This window comes from Rhinolophus ferrumequinum, chromosome 11 (assembly GCF_004115265.2).
Source record: "Rhinolophus ferrumequinum isolate MPI-CBG mRhiFer1 chromosome 11, mRhiFer1_v1.p, whole genome shotgun sequence".
NCBI classification, from domain to species: Eukaryota; Metazoa; Chordata; class Mammalia; order Chiroptera; family Rhinolophidae; genus Rhinolophus; species Rhinolophus ferrumequinum.
Genome location: NC_046294.1, coordinates 14267587 through 14290160, shown reverse-complemented (window position 1 = coordinate 14290160; position 22574 = coordinate 14267587). Strand labels below are relative to the sequence as shown.

At 40.8% G+C, this 22574-nt stretch overlaps 1 protein-coding gene and 1 non-coding gene across 6 annotated transcripts in view; both read right to left on the bottom strand.

Annotated features, from left to right (window-relative positions):
• CKAP5 (cytoskeleton associated protein 5) overlaps window positions 1-22574 on the bottom strand; it is an 86273-nt gene that overhangs the window by 1581 nt on the left and 62118 nt on the right. For 3 of the 5 annotated variants that reach the window (XM_033119697.1, XM_033119700.1, XM_033119698.1), the window contains exons 25-43: window positions 22370-22564; window positions 21885-22020; window positions 20757-20845; window positions 18904-19029; window positions 16478-16627; window positions 15976-16179; window positions 15627-15762; window positions 15002-15195; window positions 13888-14060; window positions 13636-13659; window positions 12548-12721; window positions 12206-12326; window positions 5442-5621; window positions 4779-4966; window positions 4175-4250; window positions 3262-3450; window positions 3030-3167; window positions 2452-2535; window positions 2198-2357 (exon numbers count right to left, since the gene is read on the bottom strand). In XM_033119697.1, the coding sequence (XP_032975588.1) occupies window positions 2198-2357; window positions 2452-2535; window positions 3030-3167; window positions 3262-3450; window positions 4175-4250; window positions 4779-4966; window positions 5442-5621; window positions 12206-12326; window positions 12548-12721; window positions 13636-13659; window positions 13888-14060; window positions 15002-15195; window positions 15627-15762; window positions 15976-16179; window positions 16478-16627; window positions 18904-19029; window positions 20757-20845; window positions 21885-22020; window positions 22370-22564 (2737 nt within the window). The remainder of the gene's footprint in view (window positions 1-2197; window positions 2358-2451; window positions 2536-3029; window positions 3168-3261; window positions 3451-4174; window positions 4251-4778; window positions 4967-5441; window positions 5622-12205; window positions 12327-12547; window positions 12722-13635; window positions 13660-13887; window positions 14061-15001; window positions 15196-15626; window positions 15763-15975; window positions 16180-16477; window positions 16628-18903; window positions 19030-20756; window positions 20846-21884; window positions 22021-22369; window positions 22565-22574) is intronic. The other 2 variants (XM_033119699.1, XM_033119701.1) reach the window with 1 other exon arrangement.
• On the bottom strand, window positions 15392-15502 carry LOC117031382 (small nucleolar RNA SNORD67). The gene has a single exon (XR_004424528.1). It is a non-coding gene; the product is annotated as a small nucleolar RNA SNORD67 (small nucleolar RNA).

Here is a 22574-nt window from a genome sequence, read left to right as displayed (position 1 = left end):
GACGAAACAATCACAATAGGCAGGCATTCAAAATACCCAATGTGGTGTCAATGAAATGCGTTACATAAGGCAAAAAGCTCAAGTACTAGGAAGACCCTCCCTCGAGAAGAGTGAAGAAGGTTACTCTAGGGAAAAAGGGATCCTTCGACGTACAGATGAGGAGAACATTCCGAGAGTGAAAAATGAATGAAGAAGCCAGCAGTAATGGCTGCTTGAACACTTGAAGGCATGAAAGCATTCGGTAATTCCTGGGGTCACATGCTTGTGTTGCCAGTGTGCTGTTTCGGCCAAACGCATCAGTCAGCTGTTGAACATCAGCAGCAAGGACTTTGGAAATGAGAAGAGGAGGCCCTACCCTGGTCAGCAGAACCAGTGTGTCCATCCGTCTGTGGCGTGGCATGCTGTTAGACATTCTGCCCGCTGTGCTTCAACAAGAGATTCTAAAGGGGTTAAAAACTAAAACAAAGAACTGACTTAACATAACTGAAACTTCAGCTCAGCAAGATACATGGTGAGCGAGAACAGGACTGGAATCTGAAGACCGAAGAGGAACATGGTTTATAGGCAAACAAATTCTAGAACACAGGGGGAGGTAAGCTTCCCTGGACTCGGAAGCACTAAATGCAGGCAAAGGGGCGAGCTCTGCTCTGCAGGGTAGAGGGCACTTCTGCAGTTGGGTCCCTTTGTGGTTTAAGGCTGCTGACAGCTGTTTTCTGTAACTGACACCCCCTAAATCTTCTTTTTGTCTCTAGATCCTGTGAGCAGTAATTCTCAGATACTGGCTTTTTCACTGTGGAAACAGTAACATTTTAGCTTAACATTACGATAAGCATTCATTCATATCATTCAACAAATACCTATTGAGTGCTTACTACGTGCCAGGAACAAAACAGACAAAAATCTTTACCCTTATGGATTTTAAATTCCACCAGAGACAGAAAGACACCACACAATTCACCTAATAAATACATTAGATGATATGTTAGAGGTGGTTTAAGTGCTATGTGGGGATGAGAGGATGGTTACAAGTTGTAAAGTTTCACTGAGATAATGGTATTTGAACAAAAACCTGAAGGAGGAAAGGGAGCCAGCCACAAGGCTTTCTTGGAAAGAGCAATCTTAGGTTGGATAAGAACTGTAAGAAACAGCCAGTGCAAAGGCCCTAAGTGGGTGAGTGCCTGGTGCGTTCCAGAACAGCAAGGGGGCTAATGGAGTGTAATGGAAGTCAGGGAGAGTAGGAGACCAGAGGTACCAGGGGGCCATATAATGTAGGACCTCACAGACCTCTGCAAGGCTTTTTGCTCTTGCTGAAAGGGAGAGCCTTGGGAAAATGTTTGAGAAGTGTCGTTTTGGTGCTATGTGTGGAAATGAATACAGGGAGGCGACTGGAAGCGGGGATGTCAGATAGGAGAGCTACCACAATCCAGGGGAGACGTGATATGCAGACCAGGGCAGTAGCAGTGAAAGTGATGAGAAGTTTGGTGGATTCTGCATACAGTTTGGAGGGAGTGCCAACAGGATTTCCTGACAGACAGGAACAGAAGTCTCAAAAGCTTTGGGTCTGAGGAAACTAGAAGGATGAAGTTACCATCACCTGCCAAGGAGAAAATGTAAATGGAGCAAGTCTGGGGGGACAGCAGGAGCTTAGTTTCTGACACGCTGAGTTCACGACGTCTATTAGAAACCGCAGTGGAGATGTCATGCAGGACATGTAAGCCAAGATGAGGAAGGACGTCTGAGCTGGACCTCCCCCAAACTGGGCCTTTTGCTGGGATATAAATGGTATTTAAAGTGATGAGAGGAGGTGGACTAGTTAAGGGAGTGAGAGTAAGAAAGAAAAGATAATCATGGACCGAACCCCGGGGGACGGCAACATTAAGAGTTCAGGGGCAGGAAGAATCAGTCAGAGGGGCCCAGGAGGAACAGCAGCGAGGTGGGATGACACCAGGAGAGCACATGGAACCGGAAACTGGGGGAGAAGCTGCTTCAAGGGCTGGCAGGCACACTGCCATTGGCCCACATGATGATGGGTCAAGCAGGTGACTCTGAGCTGACCATTGTCCATTGCAATGTGCACATCGCTGGTGACATTAAGTATCGAGGTGCATGGTTATAAATGTAAACCAATCAAAACCTCCGGTTCCTAAGCTGGGAGCTATTTTGAACTTATTCCTGGAGCTACTAGAGGAAACCATACCTGTTGAAGTGGGAATACGGCCTTTGCCCTCCCTCTCCATCTCAATCACCCGAAGGCCTCTCTCAACATAGCTCTGAAAGAACTGTGACGAGTTCTTCAGAAATGGTTCAATGTCAGCATCTGAATATTTCTTCTTATATTCATATAACTCTGCTAGGCCCTGGTTAACAAGAAAAAGGAAGAGGTAGGGATGGATGTTAGGGACCGTTTTCCATAAAGCAGATCCCCACTTGGCTCAACGCTTTCCCTCTCACCTCTTTAGTATTCTCTTTAGAGCCAATCTTCTTAAAAATCTCAGCTAAGAAATCATTCACTTTGGCCTTTGATGATTTTTCATCCTGAAAAGTTGAAAGACACAAGGAAGGACTGGTTGGTTGGACTTGAGTCATTAATTAGGAACCAATGGTTGGATAAGAATGGAAAATATCTCAAAATCCAGACCTTCCTGGTATGTTCTAGCAGGAAACAGAAGCACCGACGCTACAGGGCTTGGAGCCGACCCACTGAATGCCTCGTCTTAGGTTTTCAACTAAACTAGATGGGAAGGCCCTGACCCATTTCTCCCTGATTAAACAGAGCTCACAGTGGACGTATCTGATGACCCGTGCCTTAGGCACAGACACGCAAACTTTTCTTAGGGACCAGGAAGCACATGGTTGTAAACATTTACATTTGAAATGTTCACGGTGGAAACAGTGACAGCAGCACAGCAGGGGAGGGACTGGACCAATCCCCAACCTTCACGTTACACCTGAGACAGGCTCCATCGCCTTCAACAAGATCGCTCCCACACAACCTCACTTCCCTCAATCTTTCAAGTCAGGACACTCACAATTCGAGATGCTCCCTTTTCTGTTTCCTTATCAGACTTGCTCCCGGTCTGGTCCATGCTGTGCTTCATCATCCGGCAGAGGTGGGCCTCCAGCTCAGACTCATTCTTGTTGTCAATCATTGTTAGGTGGTCTAGGATCTGAGGGAGACACATGCACGTTCAAATGGCAGCAACACCATTTCCATGACCTTCTCCGAAACGCCCTCAGGGACTGGTTGCTGTTCTCACTCACCTTAGGCCCTTTTAATTTGCATAAAGTGTGCAGCAATGTCTTTAGGGTCCTTATGGGAAATTCACTTTTGCATTGCTTCAGTTTCTCTTTGGGGAAGACCTTCATGAAAATGTGTATATCCAGAAGAATTCTGTCCAGATTAATACTGTTGATGGTATCAGGCAAGAGTCGAACCATCCTCCAGAGACACTATTGAACAAAGAAACAAAAGTTAGAGGGAATGACAAGAATGAGGATCATTTCTGTCACCATTCATCTTCCTTAAGTTCTGGGATCATTTCTAAAAGATGCTCAGGGGTATGAATGTGGCGCCTCATATCTTTGAAGCATGGTTGCTAAAAATGAACAATTTTACTCACTTCAAGCATGCCACTGGCTAAAGTGTGACAAGCCATTCATCTAATCATCTCCATTCCTCCTTCCCACTCCCTAGAGAGAGGGGCCTTAATAAGAAAACATGGAAATTCTGTCTTGGGTTTGCGTGGTATCTAAGAGTAGAGTAGTTCACACTGCTTACCCAAATCTAACCGCAGGAGACAAAATATTTTACACTGCTACAGTGTAATGACAGTGTTATAATGTTACAGAAATGTTCATTCGGGGTTCTTCCACAAAGCCAAAGTATTCTAGGGCTATCTATATCTTTTTCCCCAAAAGGAAATGAAACTTCTTTTGATTCCAGGAGAATTGGTGAGATATTTACAAAATAGCTCTTCCTTTTCACTGTTTGAGGCCAGGAATTATTTAGGCCTGAGCTAGGGATATAATTCGGAGGAAGGGAAAATAGAGACCAACTATATTTTTCAGACGTGTTTTGGTTGAGTTTATGTCTTAATTTCACTTCTTCTCTCCCCACACTTTAATAAAGTTTTGCATCTTTGAAAGAAAAGAGATCAAATTATTTCAACTTCACCTTCATAACAAGTTCTGAGAATTTGGGAGAACTGGCTGTTGCTAGCAGGCTGTCTTGGAGCAAAACAAGTAGGGCACTAGAAAAACAAAAACAAATCCAACACAAAGGCATTAAGTTTCAAACCTGCATTCCAAATGAAATCAGTAACTGAAAGGCCAAGGGTAAATATTCTCTATCCATTTAATAAATCGAGAGCGAGCTCATGGATCAAGAACTGTCTTTGAGGTTATGTGACATTTAGTTATTAAGAAAATAAACATTAACAATTTAAGCTTCATAAATCACTGCTTGGTAAATAGTAAAGCTTGTCACTACTTTTCATTGTCACTGGTAGCTGAGAAAGAAAGAAATGTACATGAGAGAGGGGGTAACTGACAAACTTGACAGCCCTGTTCTAGAAAACTCATGATATTGGCTGGCTTACTGAGTTGATACTAGTTTTAGCTGCTATCCAGGTTGGAATACCTTTGGTTCTTGAAAAAAACAGTAGTAAATCGACTTAATAGGCAAACCTAAAATTACAACTGATCTAGTGCCTTCTGGTTTCCATGGGCAGACAAAAGAGAGGCAGTTCTAGGCTGTAGTGCTGAGAGCAGAGATATACCTCAGGATGTTGGTCTGGTCTGACTTCTCCAGAACCTTCACCACCAAGAGGTTCACAGAGCGGATCACCTGTTGTCCTTCCTCCAGATCTTCGATGCGAGAATCCAGCATCAAGGTGATGAGGCCGTGCATCAGGTCTTTCAGTACTCCAGTGGAGGCCTCCCGGGCGAGGCTCTCTATCTGGAACAGCTGTCCAGTCATAATTGTGTTAGAGAGGTACGAAGCTCAATACACAGAGCAAGGAAGATTCTAGTAAACAATTACATTGTATTTTAAAAAATTCAGATTAGGAAAAAATAAAAATCACCACATTCCCCCAAAACTCCAATAATAGCCATAATTAATTTGTGTGCTTCCTTCCTATGACAGAAGTATTTTTAATGTAAGCAGTTATATGTGAAAAGCCAGCCAGGGCCCACCATGCATAATGAAGAAACTGGAAGGATGCAGAATTCTAGGTTGTATGTAAGCATTCTGCTTTCTATCCTAACAATAACTGTAAGCTGGAGTGTTGCCCAGCATCCAATGGAAGTAGTCAGTAGCATGCACGTAAATTTCTACAAGTGACATAGGACACCGCTGGGACATCTACACTGACTCAAGCTTTAGAACTGGGGCGGGATGAGACACTGGAGAGAAGGTCGTAATCTGCAGGTGTCCTCACCGAAATCATGTTGCCAATGATACAGCTGTACAACTTGATGATCTCGTCCTTGTCCAATTTCTCATCTGCCATGTGTGTGTTGTAGACGAGTCTTAGCTGCATGAACGTGGCTATCAGAAACTGATCAATATGGCCAGACATAGCCTCGGCTTTGTCTTCCTGTCTCAGGACCTCGTCGATCTGATAACAAAAATCCAAGATGTGTTTTACAAGCTTCATACTTCTAAGTAGCAGGAAGATACTACAAGGTGTCTCTGTATTATTTATTAGCAAAGCATTTCCAATATCTTAACCTTTAAAACACCCCAGTCATTTTACATATAAATAACTAGTCCTTAGAGAGTCCATTATTCAAAGAATACTTACTGAGCAAGATACTGTTAGGCGAATTAGTTGCAGCTCCTATTCTAAGAGTCTCACTGTCTGGTTCAGAGAATAATAATTCCTGTGTTTAAATGTCTATTAAAGAGTGTTTTTATACCCATTATCTCATTTGATCATTCCAACAGCTCTGAGAGGTGGACAGGGCTGAGAGTAAGATCTCTATTTACCAGATGAGAAAAGTGAGGCTCGGAAAGATCAGACTACTTAGTCTAAATTCAAAACTCAAGTTTCCCACATCCACATCCAGTGTTCTTTCTGCTTTGGTACACGGGTTGTTACTAATGGTAAAATGGTACTATGGGAAAAACATGTATTTCCTGTTCACTACTGTAAAAAGATCTTTATGATTACATAAATAACACCCTGAGACAATCATGTCAGTCTTCAGCGACCATCCTTTCACGCAGGGCTGCCACACTGGGGGCACTATTTATACAGATTACAATGCAAATGGTGCCCCCTGGTGTTGAGGAAGCCAGTGATGGTGCTTTCATTTACCTCCATACATGTAGACCCCATACGTAAGCACATACGACTTTATATAACTGGGACTATTTAACAATGCTGTTTCAACACGGGCACCATAAAATAAAATAAAAAATACTACCTTTTTTTGGGGGAGGCGGCTTCCACCTTTTTCCAAAGTTATTAACATTTAACAATTTGGTATATATTCTTTCATGTTCACAGAATCATACACAATCATATATGCACATATACATGGCTTTGGGCACTGCTTATTCTATAAGAAGATTAGAGTATATGTATATACTCTGCATCTAGCTTTTCTAACTCAACAGAAAATTATGAAAATCCCTGAAGTCAAAGGAATATGGGAACATCTTGTTTTATGGCACTTCACAGATGCTGCATGTTTTACAATTGAAGGGAAGACCCTCTACAAGCAAAAAAGATTACAATTTGCTTTGATACCCACTTTCTTGCAGTGGTCTGGAACTGAACCCACAACAGCTCTGAGGTACGCCTGTAGTTTTATTTTTAAAGGCTCACAATAGTTCACATATGCACATACCAAAATTTACTCAATCATTCTCTTACTGTTTCCCCAAAAATAAGACCAAGCCGGGCCATCAGTTGTAATGCGTCTTTTGGAGCAAAAATTAATATAAGGTCAGCTAGGTCTTATTTTCAGGGAAACACGGTAGTATACTTCCATTCATTTGGAAATTCTCTAATGTCATTCAATAAAGCTTTGTAATTGTCTTTGTAAAGGTCTTACATATACACTGCTTGATTTATTCCTAGGTACTTAACATTTTGTTGCTGAGGGTTTTCTCAATTTTTTTATTATGGTAAAATAATATATAACATAAAATTTATAATTTTAACCATTTAAAAAAATTTTTATATTAGTTTCAGTACTAATTTTTATATTAGTACAAAACAACATAATTAGACATTTACACCCCTCACAACGTGATAATCACCCGCCCCAAGTCTACTACCTCTCTGACATTGTATATAGCCGTTATAACATTTTAACCATTTTTAAGTGTACAATCCAATGGCATTAAATACATTTACAATGTTGCATAACCATCATCACTATCTATTTCCAGAACTTTTTCATCATCCCAAACAAACTTTGTACCCATTAAATAACTCTTTATTCCTCTTTCCCCCAACCCCTAGTAACCTCTGTTCTCTTTTTTCTCTATGTATTTGACTATCCTAGGTACCTCATGTAAGTTGAATCATACAATATTTGTCCCTTTGTGCCTGATTTATTTTACTTAGAATGTTGTCAAGGTTCATCCATGTTGTCGCATGTATTAGAATGTCATTCCTCTTCATGGCTGGGCAATATTCCATTTCACACACACACACACACACACACACACACACACACACTCACCCCCCCCCCCAGTTTTGTCTATCCATTTATCTGCTGACGGACACTTGGATTGTTTCTACCTTTTGGTTACTGTGAATAATGCTGCTATAAACATTGGTGCACAAGTATCTGTTTGAGTCTCTGCTTTCTAGGAGTGGTTTGGGGATCTTACTGTAATTCTGTTTAATATTTTGAGGAACAGCTGAACTGGTTTCCACAGTGGCTGCACCATATTATATTCCCACCAGTAATGCACACAGGCTCTAGTTTATCGACATCCCCGCCAACACTTGTTATTTCTCATTAAAAAAAAAATCCTAATGAGTATGAAGAGGTATCTCACTGTGGTTTTGATCTGCATTTCCCAAACAACTAATGGTGAACGTCTTTTCACGTGCTTTCTGGCCATTGGTGTATCTTCTTTGGAGAAATGTCTATTCAAGTCCTTTGCCCATTTTTGAACTGGGTTTGTTTATCTTGTCTTTGAATTGTAGGAGTTCTTTATGTATTCTGAATATTAATCTGTTATCAGATGTATGATTTGCATGTATTTTCTCTCATTATGTAGAGTGGCTTGTCACTCTTGTAATAATGTCCTTTGATGCACAAAACTGTAACTCTGATGAGGTTCAATTCAATTTTGTTGTTGTTGTTGGCTGTGCTTTTGGTGTCAATCCAAATCACGACCAAATTCAATATGATGAAGATTTCCCCCAAGTTTTCTTCTGAGAGCTTTATAGTTTTAGTGCTTACATTTATGTCTTTGATCTATTCTGAGTTAATTTTTGTATGTAAGGGTCCAGTTTCATTCTTCTGCATGTGGATAAACAGCATCATTTGTTGAAAAGAGTGTCCTTTCCCTACTGCATGGTCTTGTCACCCTTGTCATTCAGACCACTAATCTGGTTTCTGTAGTGATCCTCCTCTCCGTCAGTCCATCTACTCAATTTTAACATTCTACAACTATGATTTTTTGCTTGGAAGAATCTTTGTGTATAAATTCACCTTAAGTACTCTTTCTACACCTCATTCCCCTCCTCCTGTGGTCATCTTGTCTCCTTCAGCAGTTTTATTTTCCTATAACACTCCTGTTCTGGTTATTTTACTTTTCCTCCCAGCTACTGGGTCCCATAAGGTGTGTTAAGTTATTATTCTTCATCTGTCCAGAATTCACTCTTGGGTCCGTCTTTTGACAACCCTCAACAATGGCAATCTGAGAATGGGAAATATAGCAGTTTCTGCCCTTGTAGATTTTTGATATACCACTTGGCAAGCTGTCAGTCATATGGCAAAGCACCAAGAGCAGCCATTTCTGCTCTTCGTTCTCTGAAAGTACAAACACCAGAGACTTGCCAGTCTCAGATAGTGAATTTGGCCTTTTTGTCCAGCTCCCTGGAGTTCTTTGGGGCTAGGGAGAACACCAGGTCCTCCCATTAACACTCACATAGGACATTGTTGCCCCTTCTTTAGGAGACCTACTGATCTCCACAGACGAGGAGAGCTCGCTCTCCAGGATTTTGATCCTGTTCTCTGGGCTCTGCACTATAGAACCTCAGACTCTCTTTAGAGGCATATGGGAAAAAGCCTTAAGATGGACTTGAGGCTTGCATATATACTTCAGGCGCTACCTACCTGACCCAGCAGCTCCTCTGCTCAGAAAAGGCAGATGGGTTTGGACTGAAGTTGATACAGGCAGGCAACAAGGGATGGTATGCATTCAAGTCACTATTTTCCAGAATCCCCTTAATTGCCCCGCCCATATCAAAACTGTTAAGAGAAGACTGTTAAACAACAGCAAAAATCTTGTGCTAGGATTCCCAATTCTGCCTTTCTACTTCTAACTGTCTGTCATGATTCATGGGGATGTCCAGTGGGCTACTCAAACTTAACAAAGCAAAGACAGAGCTATTGATTTCCAACTTCTCAAGACTGCCCTTCCCCCAGCCTTCTCCATCTCAGTACAAAGCACCATCCAGCTGCTCAAGCCAAAAATTAAGGAGCTGCTCTGGATCTATCACCAAGTGCTGTGGACCGCCGCAACCTCTAAAAGATACCCTGAAACCACTCTACGTCCTCTCCACCACGATCATCCTACTGCACATGGTATTATTTCTCATATGAATTTCAACCACAACTTCCTGACAGATCTCTCAGAATCCACTCTTGCCCTGCCTATAATCCGGTCTCTACAAAGTGGCCAGAGTGGCTTTTTCCTCAATAAAAATAAAGTTCAAACATTACAGAAATGTTGGAAGCATAATAAAGGAACTTTTTTTGTCCCGTGTCACTGGAGAGTAAGCTGTCAGTCTGATGCTTCCTGCGCCCGATACTTCAGTGTGTGTTCTTCATAACAAGGACATTCTCCTTCACAATCACAACAATCAAAATCAGGAAATTAGTACTGACATGACTGCCATCTAATCCTCAGGCCCCATTCGATTTTCTCCAATGGCCCTGACTGTTATTTACAGCTAAAGCCAGTCTAGAATCATGAGGTGCATTTGTCGTGTCTCTTAGTCTCTCTTCAGTCTAGACCAGTCCTCAGTCCTTTCCCTGATTTTCTTGACCATGACACTTCATAAAATATCCCTTAATTAAGGTTTGTTTGATCTCCTCATGATTAGATGACATTAGGAATATCAGCAAAGTGATGCTGAATTCTCACTGGATCCTCCTATCAGGTGGCACATTGTTAATGTTCATTTTGATCACCAGATTAAGGTGGTGTCTGCTAGGCTTCTGCACTGTCAAATTACTCTCTGTGTTTTGTATTTTTTTGGCTACTTTTTGTATATTTGTCATTTGCATTTTGTGGGGAGATACTATGAAACTACATAAATACCCCATTTCTATTCAAATTTTTAATTTATGTGCATGGATTTGTGGATTCCTATTTTATTACATTTTCTTGAATCCAATAAATTTATTCCATATTTTCCAATAAATAAGATAGTGATGACTTACAACCCAACAAATGGAAGGGTTATCACTATCTTATTTATTTTGATGCTGAACCTGTCCCCCATCCACACGAGTGTGTTGTAGTTGGCTTCTGGATACCTCTGACATGTCCCTGTCGTTCTCTGAGCCTATCCTTGCTCTCTGGCACAACAAGATGTTTCAGGATCATCTGGTATTTTTCCTGATTTAACCCTGGAATCAACCACTTGTCCAGGGAGCTCTCATTACTTTTAGTAGAAAATGGTATATAGAAGACAAGATTTGAGGGTGCTCCTTGCTGCTGGGGTACTGCTGTTCCCAGGTCCTCTCAGTGAAGAGCTAGGGAATACATGTATGTTATCTGTAACATACATTTATACCACATACATACACCCACATTGGTATTTATTTCTATATCTACATATTGAAAACCATGAATTCATACTGACACATCTAATTCTAGTCCAATACCAGAGTTCCCTCTATCTGCGTTGCTCCCATACTTGTCTTGCCTCCCTCTGACAGTAGGAGATAGCTCCTGTTGTCCTTAACCAATCCCTTTGAATGTAACCAACCTCTCACCTCTGCCAGCAGCCCTGCTCGCTTGCAGATGCTGACTTCTCCAGCTTCGGCTCTGACTCCCCATTCTGAGCCACCTGCTCACTGCCCTGGCCCATGACACGCATGGATGTCCTCCTCCCCTTGCCTTGGGTCCCACTACCATGCCAGACCGGCTGCCTGCATGGGCATCCTCTTCATCCCGCCCGGGCTGATTCCACCTCTGCGTCACCCCTCCTGTGTAACACCCTCCTCACAAGGCTGGGGCTCTGAGACTCACATTGGGCCCTGTGGCCCCACTCCCAGTGCCTTGCCACAAGGTAGATGCTTATCTTGCTCTACCCGCCTATAGGCTTTAGGACTGGACTATTAGGGAAGGGAAGCAGAGGAAGAAGAGAATGATTTTTTAAAAACATGTAGCTCTTTACTTAAAATTCTCTACTAGTGTCCCATCACACTTAAAATCCAATCCAAACAACTTACTCTAGGGCTTTTAAAGCCCTACATGATCTGGTCTCATTCTATACCCTTCTCCCCGCTGCCCATTGGGGCACATGGGCCTTGTATTGTTTCCTTTTACGTGCCAAGCTCATTTTTATCCTAGAGCCTCTATACATTAGCTACTCCTTCTGCTTGAACCCCTGACCACCAACCTGAGTAACTACTCAGTTCCTCTTTCCAATCACCTCATTTGAGTTATACTTAGTTACTATTATCTGATATTTTCTGGCTTACTTATTTGTCTCTGTCCACTAAAATCTAAGTAAGTTCCCTGGGAGGTGGTCCCTACTTACTCGCTGCTCTATTTCCAGCCTCTGGTGAATGAACATGATGATAAAGAGCAAGGCTCTGTAGAGCTGTATCCTGGGAGGCAAGTGACGCCTGAGTGGGCCCTGTGCACTTTGCTCATTGGGGCGATACTGAACACTGGCTGCCTCCGTTAACACTGCGACCAGTGTGCAACCATCACTCTTACAGCTTTCACATCCACCAGTGGAAGGACTGTCATGCGTAACACCCTCATTACCTGCGTCAATGCTTGGATGCTTGTGTTGATGTCACCACTGGCTACTTGGGAGATAATGAAATTGATTGTGGATGCTGTATTACTGTGCATATCATCGAAGTGTGGAGAAACAGCCCGGATCCTAGAGAGCAGAGCAAAGGGAAAACATTCAATCTTTATTACAAGATAGCCCAGGGAGCTGGAATTATGCAATTCCCCACGAGATCCAGGTCTTAGTAAAGAACTGCTATCATCTAGGTAGTAATCAGTTCTAGAAAGTTCTAATTGCACAGAGAGGTCTCTTCACATTTGCACTCCATGATCATGAACTGTTTATCCTCAAAATCAAAGAGGTGAACTTACTTGGGTTCAGGAATAAGGACCGGTTCAAAAATGTCATCCAGTTTGTGCTGAACAAGTTCTGGCATTTCACATCGGACTGTACCATTGTCATTCTCAATCTCATCTAGATCCAGCTGAAATTCTCGGCGCACCATCTGGGCTGCCTCTGGATGCCCACTCATGCTTCGAGCTTGGCTGAGGGGAGCAAAAAAGAGGCTGCTGAACTAAAGAGACTCCACCAAAAGGCAGGAGTAGCACTGCCAGCTGCCCCAAAGGTTCCAGACAGATGTTCAACTTCTGGTTTCAGCCCCCCTGACGGATTTAAATCTTTGAGGTTAACAAGTGTCTTCAATGGGCCACAACGCTGGTTCACGAATAACTTTAATTTCCATTTATAGCCCCTGCCAAATTACAAGTATTCTCTCTAGTTCACTAAAGCCAATAAACCTTGTACTGCTATTCCAGATGGGGCAGGAAATAATTAGTAAAGTACAAACTTATATTGACTTAAAGCTCTACTTCTGGGCAAAAATTTAAGAAAAATCTGGACTGGCTGGTTCTTTGCTACCAAATAACTCAGTGTTTAAGTTTTGCGAATCACAAGCATCATTCCACGCAGTACTCAGTGCTTTTTACACTTTGAGGGACAGTCTCCTCTGTTTAGGAATATTCACTCTTGTCAGGTCAGGGCCAGAATTATATCCAAGTAATAGGTATTTAAGGTTTCCAAATTCAAATTGCTCAAAATATACTCATGATACAACCCAAAACAGAGCTGTCTTGCTTAAAAGGTAGTATTTTGAGTCCCTAAGCTAATTCTGGGTTGCATGCATTTTACTTAGCCTTATCTAAACAAAAGGAACCTGAGCATGGCCAAATATATAACATAAGGAAGAAGGGTAACCAATATTTTAGCCACACGGCATTGAGTTGCCACTTCTGCTAGCCAGTGGATTTGCGTGAAAGGCTGGATTCGTGGGATACTTATGGACACTCTCTATCCTGGTTATAAACTCTAAGCCAATCACCCTCCAGAGGGGATGAATCCAAGTCAGAAGTTAGAAAGATATAAGAGCCCTGCTAATGAGAAATTAGCAGGCAGTACTTACATCCTATAAGTGCGATACATAATTCTGTCCACGGAAAAGCAGTGAAAGAAGGCACAAGACTATTTAGAAGTGGTTTTGAGACAAAGACATAGACAATGAGACTGAAGGATTAAACATTTGGTTACAAGACATTTACCCACTTTGTCATGCATGACAATGGCTACAAGAACGCAAAGTTATGTTACAGCATAAGCTCTGAGCACACAAGGCAAAGTCCACAGAGATGCTCTCAGACTGTCTGCATCTACATACTTGAGCTTGGAGGACATGTCTTCCGCTGGTCCCTTGCGTAGCATGTTGGCATTGGAGCTTATGCTCTGTGTGCGCTGAGGTTTCTCTTCCACCTGTTTTACTGGTGCAGCAGCAGGCCTCTTTGCTGACCGCTTAATTCTTTCCTCGAGCATGCTCATATCCTTCTCAGAAAGCTGTAAAAGAGGCCAAATTCAATTATTAGCATACCCCTCTATTATGAGAAAATAAAAAACCTGATTAAGTGGAGGACTCAGGCATTAATATCCGTTTTCATATCAAAGCAAACAGAATTGACTATGTTAGGATAAATTTAATTTCAAAACACTATCTACATTTTTAAATCAACTACTGTTAAAACCTGCCTTGTTATATAATAAGAAAACATATGAAAAAAGGGAAGGATACAAAAGGAAAGGCTATTAATAACTATAAATAAAAAGGTCAAAAATTAAATGAAGCGTCCTCATTTTTGCTGTGTGACTAATGGGTAAGAAGCTTCACTTTCGGTCATCTGTAAAATTCTCATCTGCTTTATTTTCTTCACTGGCCTGTAGTGAGGATTTCATTAGACTAATACAAGTAAAACTATGTAAGCACAGTGTAAATATGTGTGATGCTAAGAGGTAGCTGGAGTGAAGAACTGAGGTCCAGCCGCACCATGACTGGCTCGCAGGAAGTAAGGAGTTGGACGCAGCACCTAATATGCCTAGAGACTCTTGCTCTGACAGGTACCAGCATCACATTAAACACAAGTGAGTACTTGTTCACCAAACACTAAGTGCACTTAGAATTTAAATCTCAGACGAGCTCAGATGTCTTGATTCAACAATAGCTCTCAAAAAAAAAAAAAAATAGCTCTCAATTCTAAAAGCAAACTGCTAAGGGTAGAATGCTCAGCAAAGAAAACGATGTCCAGTAAAACATAGCCTAACTGTCCTACAATAATCAGAGACATCCTTCAGGGTTTATCAGGATTCTAGGACACACTGATAGGTTGAGTTTAAAAAAAGTGGTAAAAACTCAGCTAGCGTTGAGATGGCATGAAAACGGACACCGAACTGACCTTGAAGTCAATTCACTACCTGCTGATGATGTTCTGAGAAAAGTCACTTACAGTTCCAATCAGTTTGAACACCTGATCCCCGTGGACATTGTACACAGTGACGATGGTGTTGAGGGCAGCATTGCGCACGGCGTTGTCACGGTCTCCTATGTGAATTGCTATCTCCTTTAAAGCTTTCCCTGGGGTTGGTTGGCAAACATTCATGCCATAGGACTCGACCAGACACCCCAGTTCTTCCAGGCACTCTGCCGGGGGAGAAAAGCTAGGTTAACGAGACTCAATACACATTTGACATAGAGATCTATCTTTACTAGATACATGTCCCTTAGCATAAATTAAGGACTAAAATCTACTCCGGCTCTGCCTAGAATTTTCCCTTCTTATAAAACACACAAGGAAACGATGGTGTTAAAGCAAGTGCTTCTGGGAGAAGGGGATGCCTGTGAGTCAGATGGCCCCTGTGCACTTGGTTTTGTCACCAGGGTGGTACTGAGTGGTGCCCGTATCACCTGATACTGTGGCTCCACCAGCGTGCAACTCATCACTCTCACAGTCCTGATCAGAAGGTTAAAATTAACCACAAAGACTCGGAAAACATTTCCTTGTTCATCTATAAACTATTTCTTTTAGAGGTTGCTGCTGCAGACTCCCGCCTCAATTTAAATGGTTGCTTCACCTGCTCTCTGTTTTGAGTTTTTGGATTTGGTTCCTTCCATGATGAAGGGGAACATCTTGCTGGCTGGGTAGACAAGGCACATCCGGTTCAGGATGGCACGGACATCTTTACGAATGACATCCTTTGGTTCTCCAACCTAATTAACATAATGATTCAGTGAGGCATTTTCTGAATAGCAAAGGTTCTCCCTCCACATGAATCACTAGATCTTAAAAATAACAGGGGCATGGGAACGAGTGGTGGAAGGTATTATCCTAAAATAAATGGAAAAGGGAGAGGGAATAAAAGTATAAGAACTGAGGTCAGCTGGAAACTTGAGCAGTCTTCCAGAGTGAGAAAAGCACATTACCTTGAGGATGAGATAGGGGATGAAGGAAGATGCTTCGTTCTCAGTAAGGTGATACTCCTCTTCACTTAGCAGGGTGAAGAGTAATTTTAAATATTCTAAGGCTTTCATTAGGACGCTCGTATTGGTGTCAAAAAACCGCAGGGTAAGCCACTTCAAGATAAGATCCAGGCAACCGATGACACCCTCTTTTTCACTCTCCAAGTGCTTAAACAAAACATGACAAAACCCCGACAAGTAAGACTGCATAAAAATTTAAATTCTATTAGGCAAGTATCTCTTAAATTTTATTAGAGTTCAAAAAGAAAATGATAGATTTTTAAGCCTCCATTTAAGACCTCAAATTATGAACACACAGTCATTTATTCTATCAAATAATAAGACAACTCCAAAAATAGAGAACATGGTTCCAGTTCCTTCTCAAATGCAAACTTCTGATTATTTCCTAGGGTTCAGTATTCCCACGTGGATGAGACACATGCATATTTATCTACTGGAAACTTACATCAACCATGACAGCAAGGGCTTTGTTATGATGCTGAAAGTCTGAGTGAAACATCTCATCTTGTAACCACTTAGCCACACAGCTAGACATCTGAGTCTTTAGTTGCTCAATGTATTCATCCCGTGGAGTAGTAAAATTCCACTTCAGCACCTGAAGAAAAACCAGTGAAAAGGGGCTGTAAGTTGTTCAACTGGAATGAGGTAGAGAACTCTATTTAAAGTAACTTCAGGAATCAATAGGATATTTTTAAATTTAACAAGATTAATTTGTAATGAAATATGACTGAAAATGTACTCTCAAGCTTTCACATCTCTGGAAGCTTAACTCTGAAAATCGTCTAGGAATAGAATTTTTGGCAATTCTTAGTAGAAAAATCAATGCTCTATTTATTATTGGGTAACTTGGTGGACCCTGTTGGTCTGACTTCAGTAAAAGGAATATTTGAAGTATCTATAAAAATTTAAAATGTACATACCATTCTAGGAGTTTAATATGGATATACTCACAAATGTACATAAAGAACACCTTCAAAGATGCTTATGGCAGTATAGTTTATAATAATGAAAGACTAGAAGCAACCTAAATGTTTAACATAGTGGGTTGGGGATAAAGAAAGGTACATATATATGATGCACCAATATAAGAATGAATGAATGAGGGGGCAGGCCCGGTGGCTCAGGCTGTTGGAGCTCCATGCTCCTAACTCCGAAGGCTGCCGGTTCGATTCCCACATGGGCCAGTGGGCTCTCAACCACAAGGTTGCCGGTTCAACAACTTGAGTCCCACAAGGAATGGTGGGCTCTTCCCCCTGCAACTAACATTGAACACAGCACCTTGAGCTGAGCTGCCGCTGAGCTCCCAGATGGCTCAGTTGGTTGGAGTGCAGGCTCTCAACCACAAGGTTGCCAGTTCATTTCCTCGAGTCCCGCAAGGGATGGTGGGCTCTGCCTCCTGCAACTAAGATTGAACACAGCACCTTGAGCTGAGCTGCCGCTGAGCTCCCGGATGGCTCAGTTAGTTGGAGTGCATCCTCTAAACCACAAGGTTGCCAGTTCGACTCCCGCAAGGGATGATGGGCTGCGCCCCCTGCAACTAGCAATGGCAACTGGACCTGGAGCTGAGCTGTGCCCTCCACAACTAAGACTGAAAGTAAAACAACTTGAAGCTGAACGGCACCCTCCACAACTAAGACTGAAAGGACAACAACTTGACTTGGAAAAAAAAATCCTGGAAGTACACATTGTTCCCCAATAAAGTCCTGTTCCCCCTTCCCCAATAAAATCTTAAAAAAAAAAAAAAAAATGAATGCACATATGCACACAGATATGGAATTCTCTCTTAAGATATTTCAAATATTATTAAAAAAAGAAAAATACAGAACAAAAAGTATGGCATGTTCTCATTTGCCCAAAAGAAGGGATATACGTTTATATACGTATGATTATACAGGTATGGAATACTACTACTTCTGGAGTAATGCCAACACACACACAAAAAATGGTTAATAATAGCCTCCCTGTGGAGGGAGACTGGAATAGGAGACATGCTTTTCATGCTACACTCTCCACTTTTTGTACTTCTTTAATGTTTGTGAAAAACAATCTATATATATAAAAAAATTTTGTTACACTAATAAAACCAAAGCAACATCAAAAGAAAAATCACTGAACTAGCCATATATAGTCACCTTGTACCTTTTAAAGTATCAGGTACAAGAAGGATTAACAAAGTAGCCTACCACATGTGTCGTCGATAAAAACCAATGAATAATTTCCATTCTTTCATTCTAAAAATTAAAACAACAACAAGTTCTATTTTCATTTGGAGGAACAATAGGCAACAGCTCTATTCTACAGTTTATTTCCCATAAAGTAGTCTTAGAGAAACAAGAGAAACAATAATTTATAAACAATAAAGATTCAGTTAATGATTAGATGTTTCACAATGATATGAATTTTAGACAGCAAAATTCTTTTTTCTTTTTTTTTTTTGTAAATTTTACTGGGGGATATAGAGGAACAGTGTGTTTTTCCAGGGCCCATCAGCTCCAAGTCGTTGTCCTTCAATCTAGCTGTGGAGGGCGCAGCTCAGCTACAAGTCTAGTCGCAATTTTCAATCTTTAGTTGCAGGGGGCGCAGCCCACCATCCCATATGGGAATTGAACCGGCAACCTTGTTGAGAGCTCCCGCTCTAACCAACTGAACCATCCAGCCACCCCTCTGGAAGCTCAGCGGCAGCTTATTGTCTTCAATCTAGTTGTGGAAGGTGCAGATGACTGGCCCATGTGGGCATCGAACCAGCAACCCTGTTGTTCAGAGCTCCCGTTCTAACCAAATGAGCCATCTGGCCACCCAGCAATATTATTCTTGATTATAAAACAAAACAAACAAGCAAAAAACTCCTGAGAAGTCTTATTCCTTTCTTACCTTTAATCCCTTTTCATCTTTCATTCTTTGCTCCTTTCCATTTGGAACAACAATAAAAACAGGACCGGATTTGTCTTCATCGTCCTTTAAGCTGGTTTTGCTCGGCACTTTCTTTCCTTGTGCACTCTACAGCCACGGTTTAGGAAATACTGGTTAGCGAGGCTACTGCTCCTTGGAAATACGATGTTGCTGCCCAGTAAAGGGCACTACACAAACAGAGACACCTCTCGACATTATATTCCACATGAAGGAAACAGATGAGCCCCAGAAACTTGCACGTATTATGTATCTGTACAGGTTTTCTAGAAATGTTTCTAATAACATTCTTACGTAACTGTTGGTTGGTCCTCAGACTGGCATGTAATGTAGTTGATAAAACTCTATTGTCTATCATTGGTCTGGGTCACAGACTATTTTTGTTTATGAGGTAGTTTTCTTTCTTGAAATCTTCAACACTATTTATAGCTTTCCATACTCATGACATTTTGAATGGTATTCACACATTTTACAACACTTAGTTGAGAAAGCTTTTCTGTTTCTCTCCATTTAAAATATATCTCCATCATAGGACTATAACTGGAGACCCTTTGAACCTGTTTCTAGAGAAAGTTGCTAAAAGCATTTTAAATACTTAATTACTACAGTAGTTTTTAAAAATAATCCAAGATTTAGAATCTTTCTATCAGATGGAAAGAAAATAATGAATAGTCAGCATATATATTTAAGGTAATATTTGAATTTCACTAGTTGAACCATTATAATTATAAAAGTAGCAAGAGTACACTACTTCTAGTTGGCCAGAATTTCTTTCTATTTCTAACGCTGAAGTCACTCAGTCAAAACAAACATGAAATCATTCATGTGAAACTGCTTTGTAAACTGCAAAAGACTGAAAAAAAAAAAAGAGTCAAAAATACTTCAAAGCACTTGTGATCAAAATACTAAAATAAACACTTGTTAAATCTGGAATGAGGACAGGAAAAGAACAACTTCACTGGACAGTTCAGGAGATAATTACCCCTTTAAATTAACTCACTGATTTAAAGGACCCACATGCAGGAAAGGAAAACAAACAATTCTAATATTTAGACCAATGGCCACAGAGCGTTCATTCTATAATGAGCATATAATAAATGTACTGGGTAATAAAACAGTTTCTAGTCTGGTATTTTTTTCATCAGTTACACACAGTTAATGAAATGGTTTTCTTGTTTACATTTACTATTATTGCCTACTTCTGCAATTTTCCTTTTGTAAGTATTAAGTAATCAATACTCTAAATACAATGACAAATTCTGAATCTTGACATACAAACTGATAAATTGGTGTGATTCAAAAACTTAAATGAAAAGATACCCACAGGACATTTAAAGTTGAGTATTTGAACATATTTCTTTAAATTGTCCAACTCTGCTTGGATGCTGAACAGATTGGTGATGCATCAAAATAAGTCCCCTTGGTGTGGGGACAGAAGGTATGTCCTTGCAGATGAATCGGAACACCTTCTGATGACTTAACTGTGCCCAACTTAAAGGAAGTTCATTACCTGATTGATTCTTCTTCCTGAGCTACATACGATTTCTTTCTCTCTTCACTACTACAAATTTTCCCCAAAGATCTGCATGACAGAAATCATGACAGCACCCCTTGAAAGCAGGATATCTCTGTTTTGGGGCCTTATTAAAAAAATGAGCCACAGAAAAATTTAAAGTGTAAATAAATCTTTAAAAGACGATAATATCAAGAGTAATAGTGTCCTTTCGTACATAATATGATCTTTTCTAGTAGAATGATGCAGTGTATAAAACACACTTAAAAGTAATTCTACATCTAAGTATGCAGAGTTAACATACCTTGGCTTTAGAGGAAATTCCTAGAGCTTTGGCCTTTTTTGGATCAGGCTTGGGTTCCACAGTGCCAGAAACAGAATCTTCAACAGGTGCTTTGAGAAAAAAAGCATGTATTATATAAATATAAACTCTAATATCATTTTATTCTGGGCAGGTTAAATATATAATAATGAGAAAGCCTACAGTTTTAAATGTACCAATTTATAAAGTGTTTTCAGTTAGATTTTTTTTCCTCTCCTAATCCCTCTTTAAGCATAACCTCAAGAAATTAATTCAATATATCTACATCTACTTTACCAACATTTAAACTGCAGTTTTAAAACTATTTTCTAAATAGCAGTTAAAAAAAACCTTTTTGCTGTTGATACTTCCTTAAGTGCCTGTTATCTTTGATACTCAGTATTCACTACATAGCAAGATTCCAATAAATGTTAAATATACTTTGATACTAGTAACAGTTTTATACACATAAAATTTCTAACTTTAGAGTATCAACAATTTTTATCCCACAAAGCTGAATAGTATTATTTTGTTTAGGCAGTAAATCTAGAACAGAAGTGGTTATGGTTTAGACTTTTATTTTACATGCTGCAATTTTAACATCGGGAGGAAGAAATCAAGAATTTTCCCTTCAAGATGATTAGTAAAATACTACAATGTATCAGTAAACGGCCAAGTGCAGCAAAAAGAGACTCATTTGGAAATAAGTGGAGTTCTCTGCTGGTTCACGTTCTGGCTGCCTCTCTGGCCTTGGGCAAGTCACTTAACCTTTTAGGTTTCCCTATCTGTTAATAAAGGGGATTAAGCTAGATAATCCCAATTCTTCCTCTAATTATAATATCCAATAACAGAAAGTAGTTGTGGAAACCTTAAAAATAGGCTGGAACACTCGCTTTCTGGAGTATTTCAATGTGCTACTCCAAAACTCCATTTTGGACTTGGAAACCAAATCAATCGTCTTTGTACCCTCAGCACAGTTCCTGGCAAATGTTTGAGAAAGCAGGGTAAGGATAGACGGAGAGAGGGCTTGGGATCTAAGCCATGAGGAAATGTGGTAAAAAATGAAGGCTGATTTCTTTTAGAGTTCCCTTGGGCTATTTCCTTCCCCTTTAACCACGTCGAAATAGTTACCTGAGGCAGGCTGGAATTTGGCTGGAGCTGACCCTCCTGCTGGTTTGGAAGTTGCTTTAGCAGGTGCAGCAGGCTTGGCTGGCATATTAGCTTTGGCTTTTTCTAGCATGGCCAATACCTGATCTTTAGAAGTTGGCTAGGGAGACAATACAACAGAAGTGAAAGACCACATAAATGAGACACTCATACTATGCTTCCTAGTTTTAAGTACCAATGAAATAAGGGAGGCAGCACCCAGTACAAGAGAAGAGACACACATTATGCAGTCATAAATTAGCTACCATTCTAGAGGGCCATAATTTTCACTCCTGCAGTCAGCGGGTTCTTTATTAGTTCTACATTGCTACATATTGTATTTTTGCCCTCACTGGGATTTTAAATTGAAACTCCTAGGAGATAATATGGTGCTCTGCCTGTATAAATTCATGTTCAATATTTTTCCTATGGCTTTCAACAACAGCAGTAGCAGCAACAAGGAGTAGCACCTTTAGTTTCCCTGTAGCCTTGGCCATTTTCTCGTATCCTAAATGCATCATGAAGAATGGCAAGGCATCTTGGGCCTTCTTTCGCACGTCCCCATTGCGATCCTCCAGGCAGGAGTAGAGATGGGGGACACACAGGATAAGGTCTGTGGGCGTGGAACGAAGAGTCGGTAGCTTCTCAGCCAGCCAGCCCAGCAGCTGCCAAAAG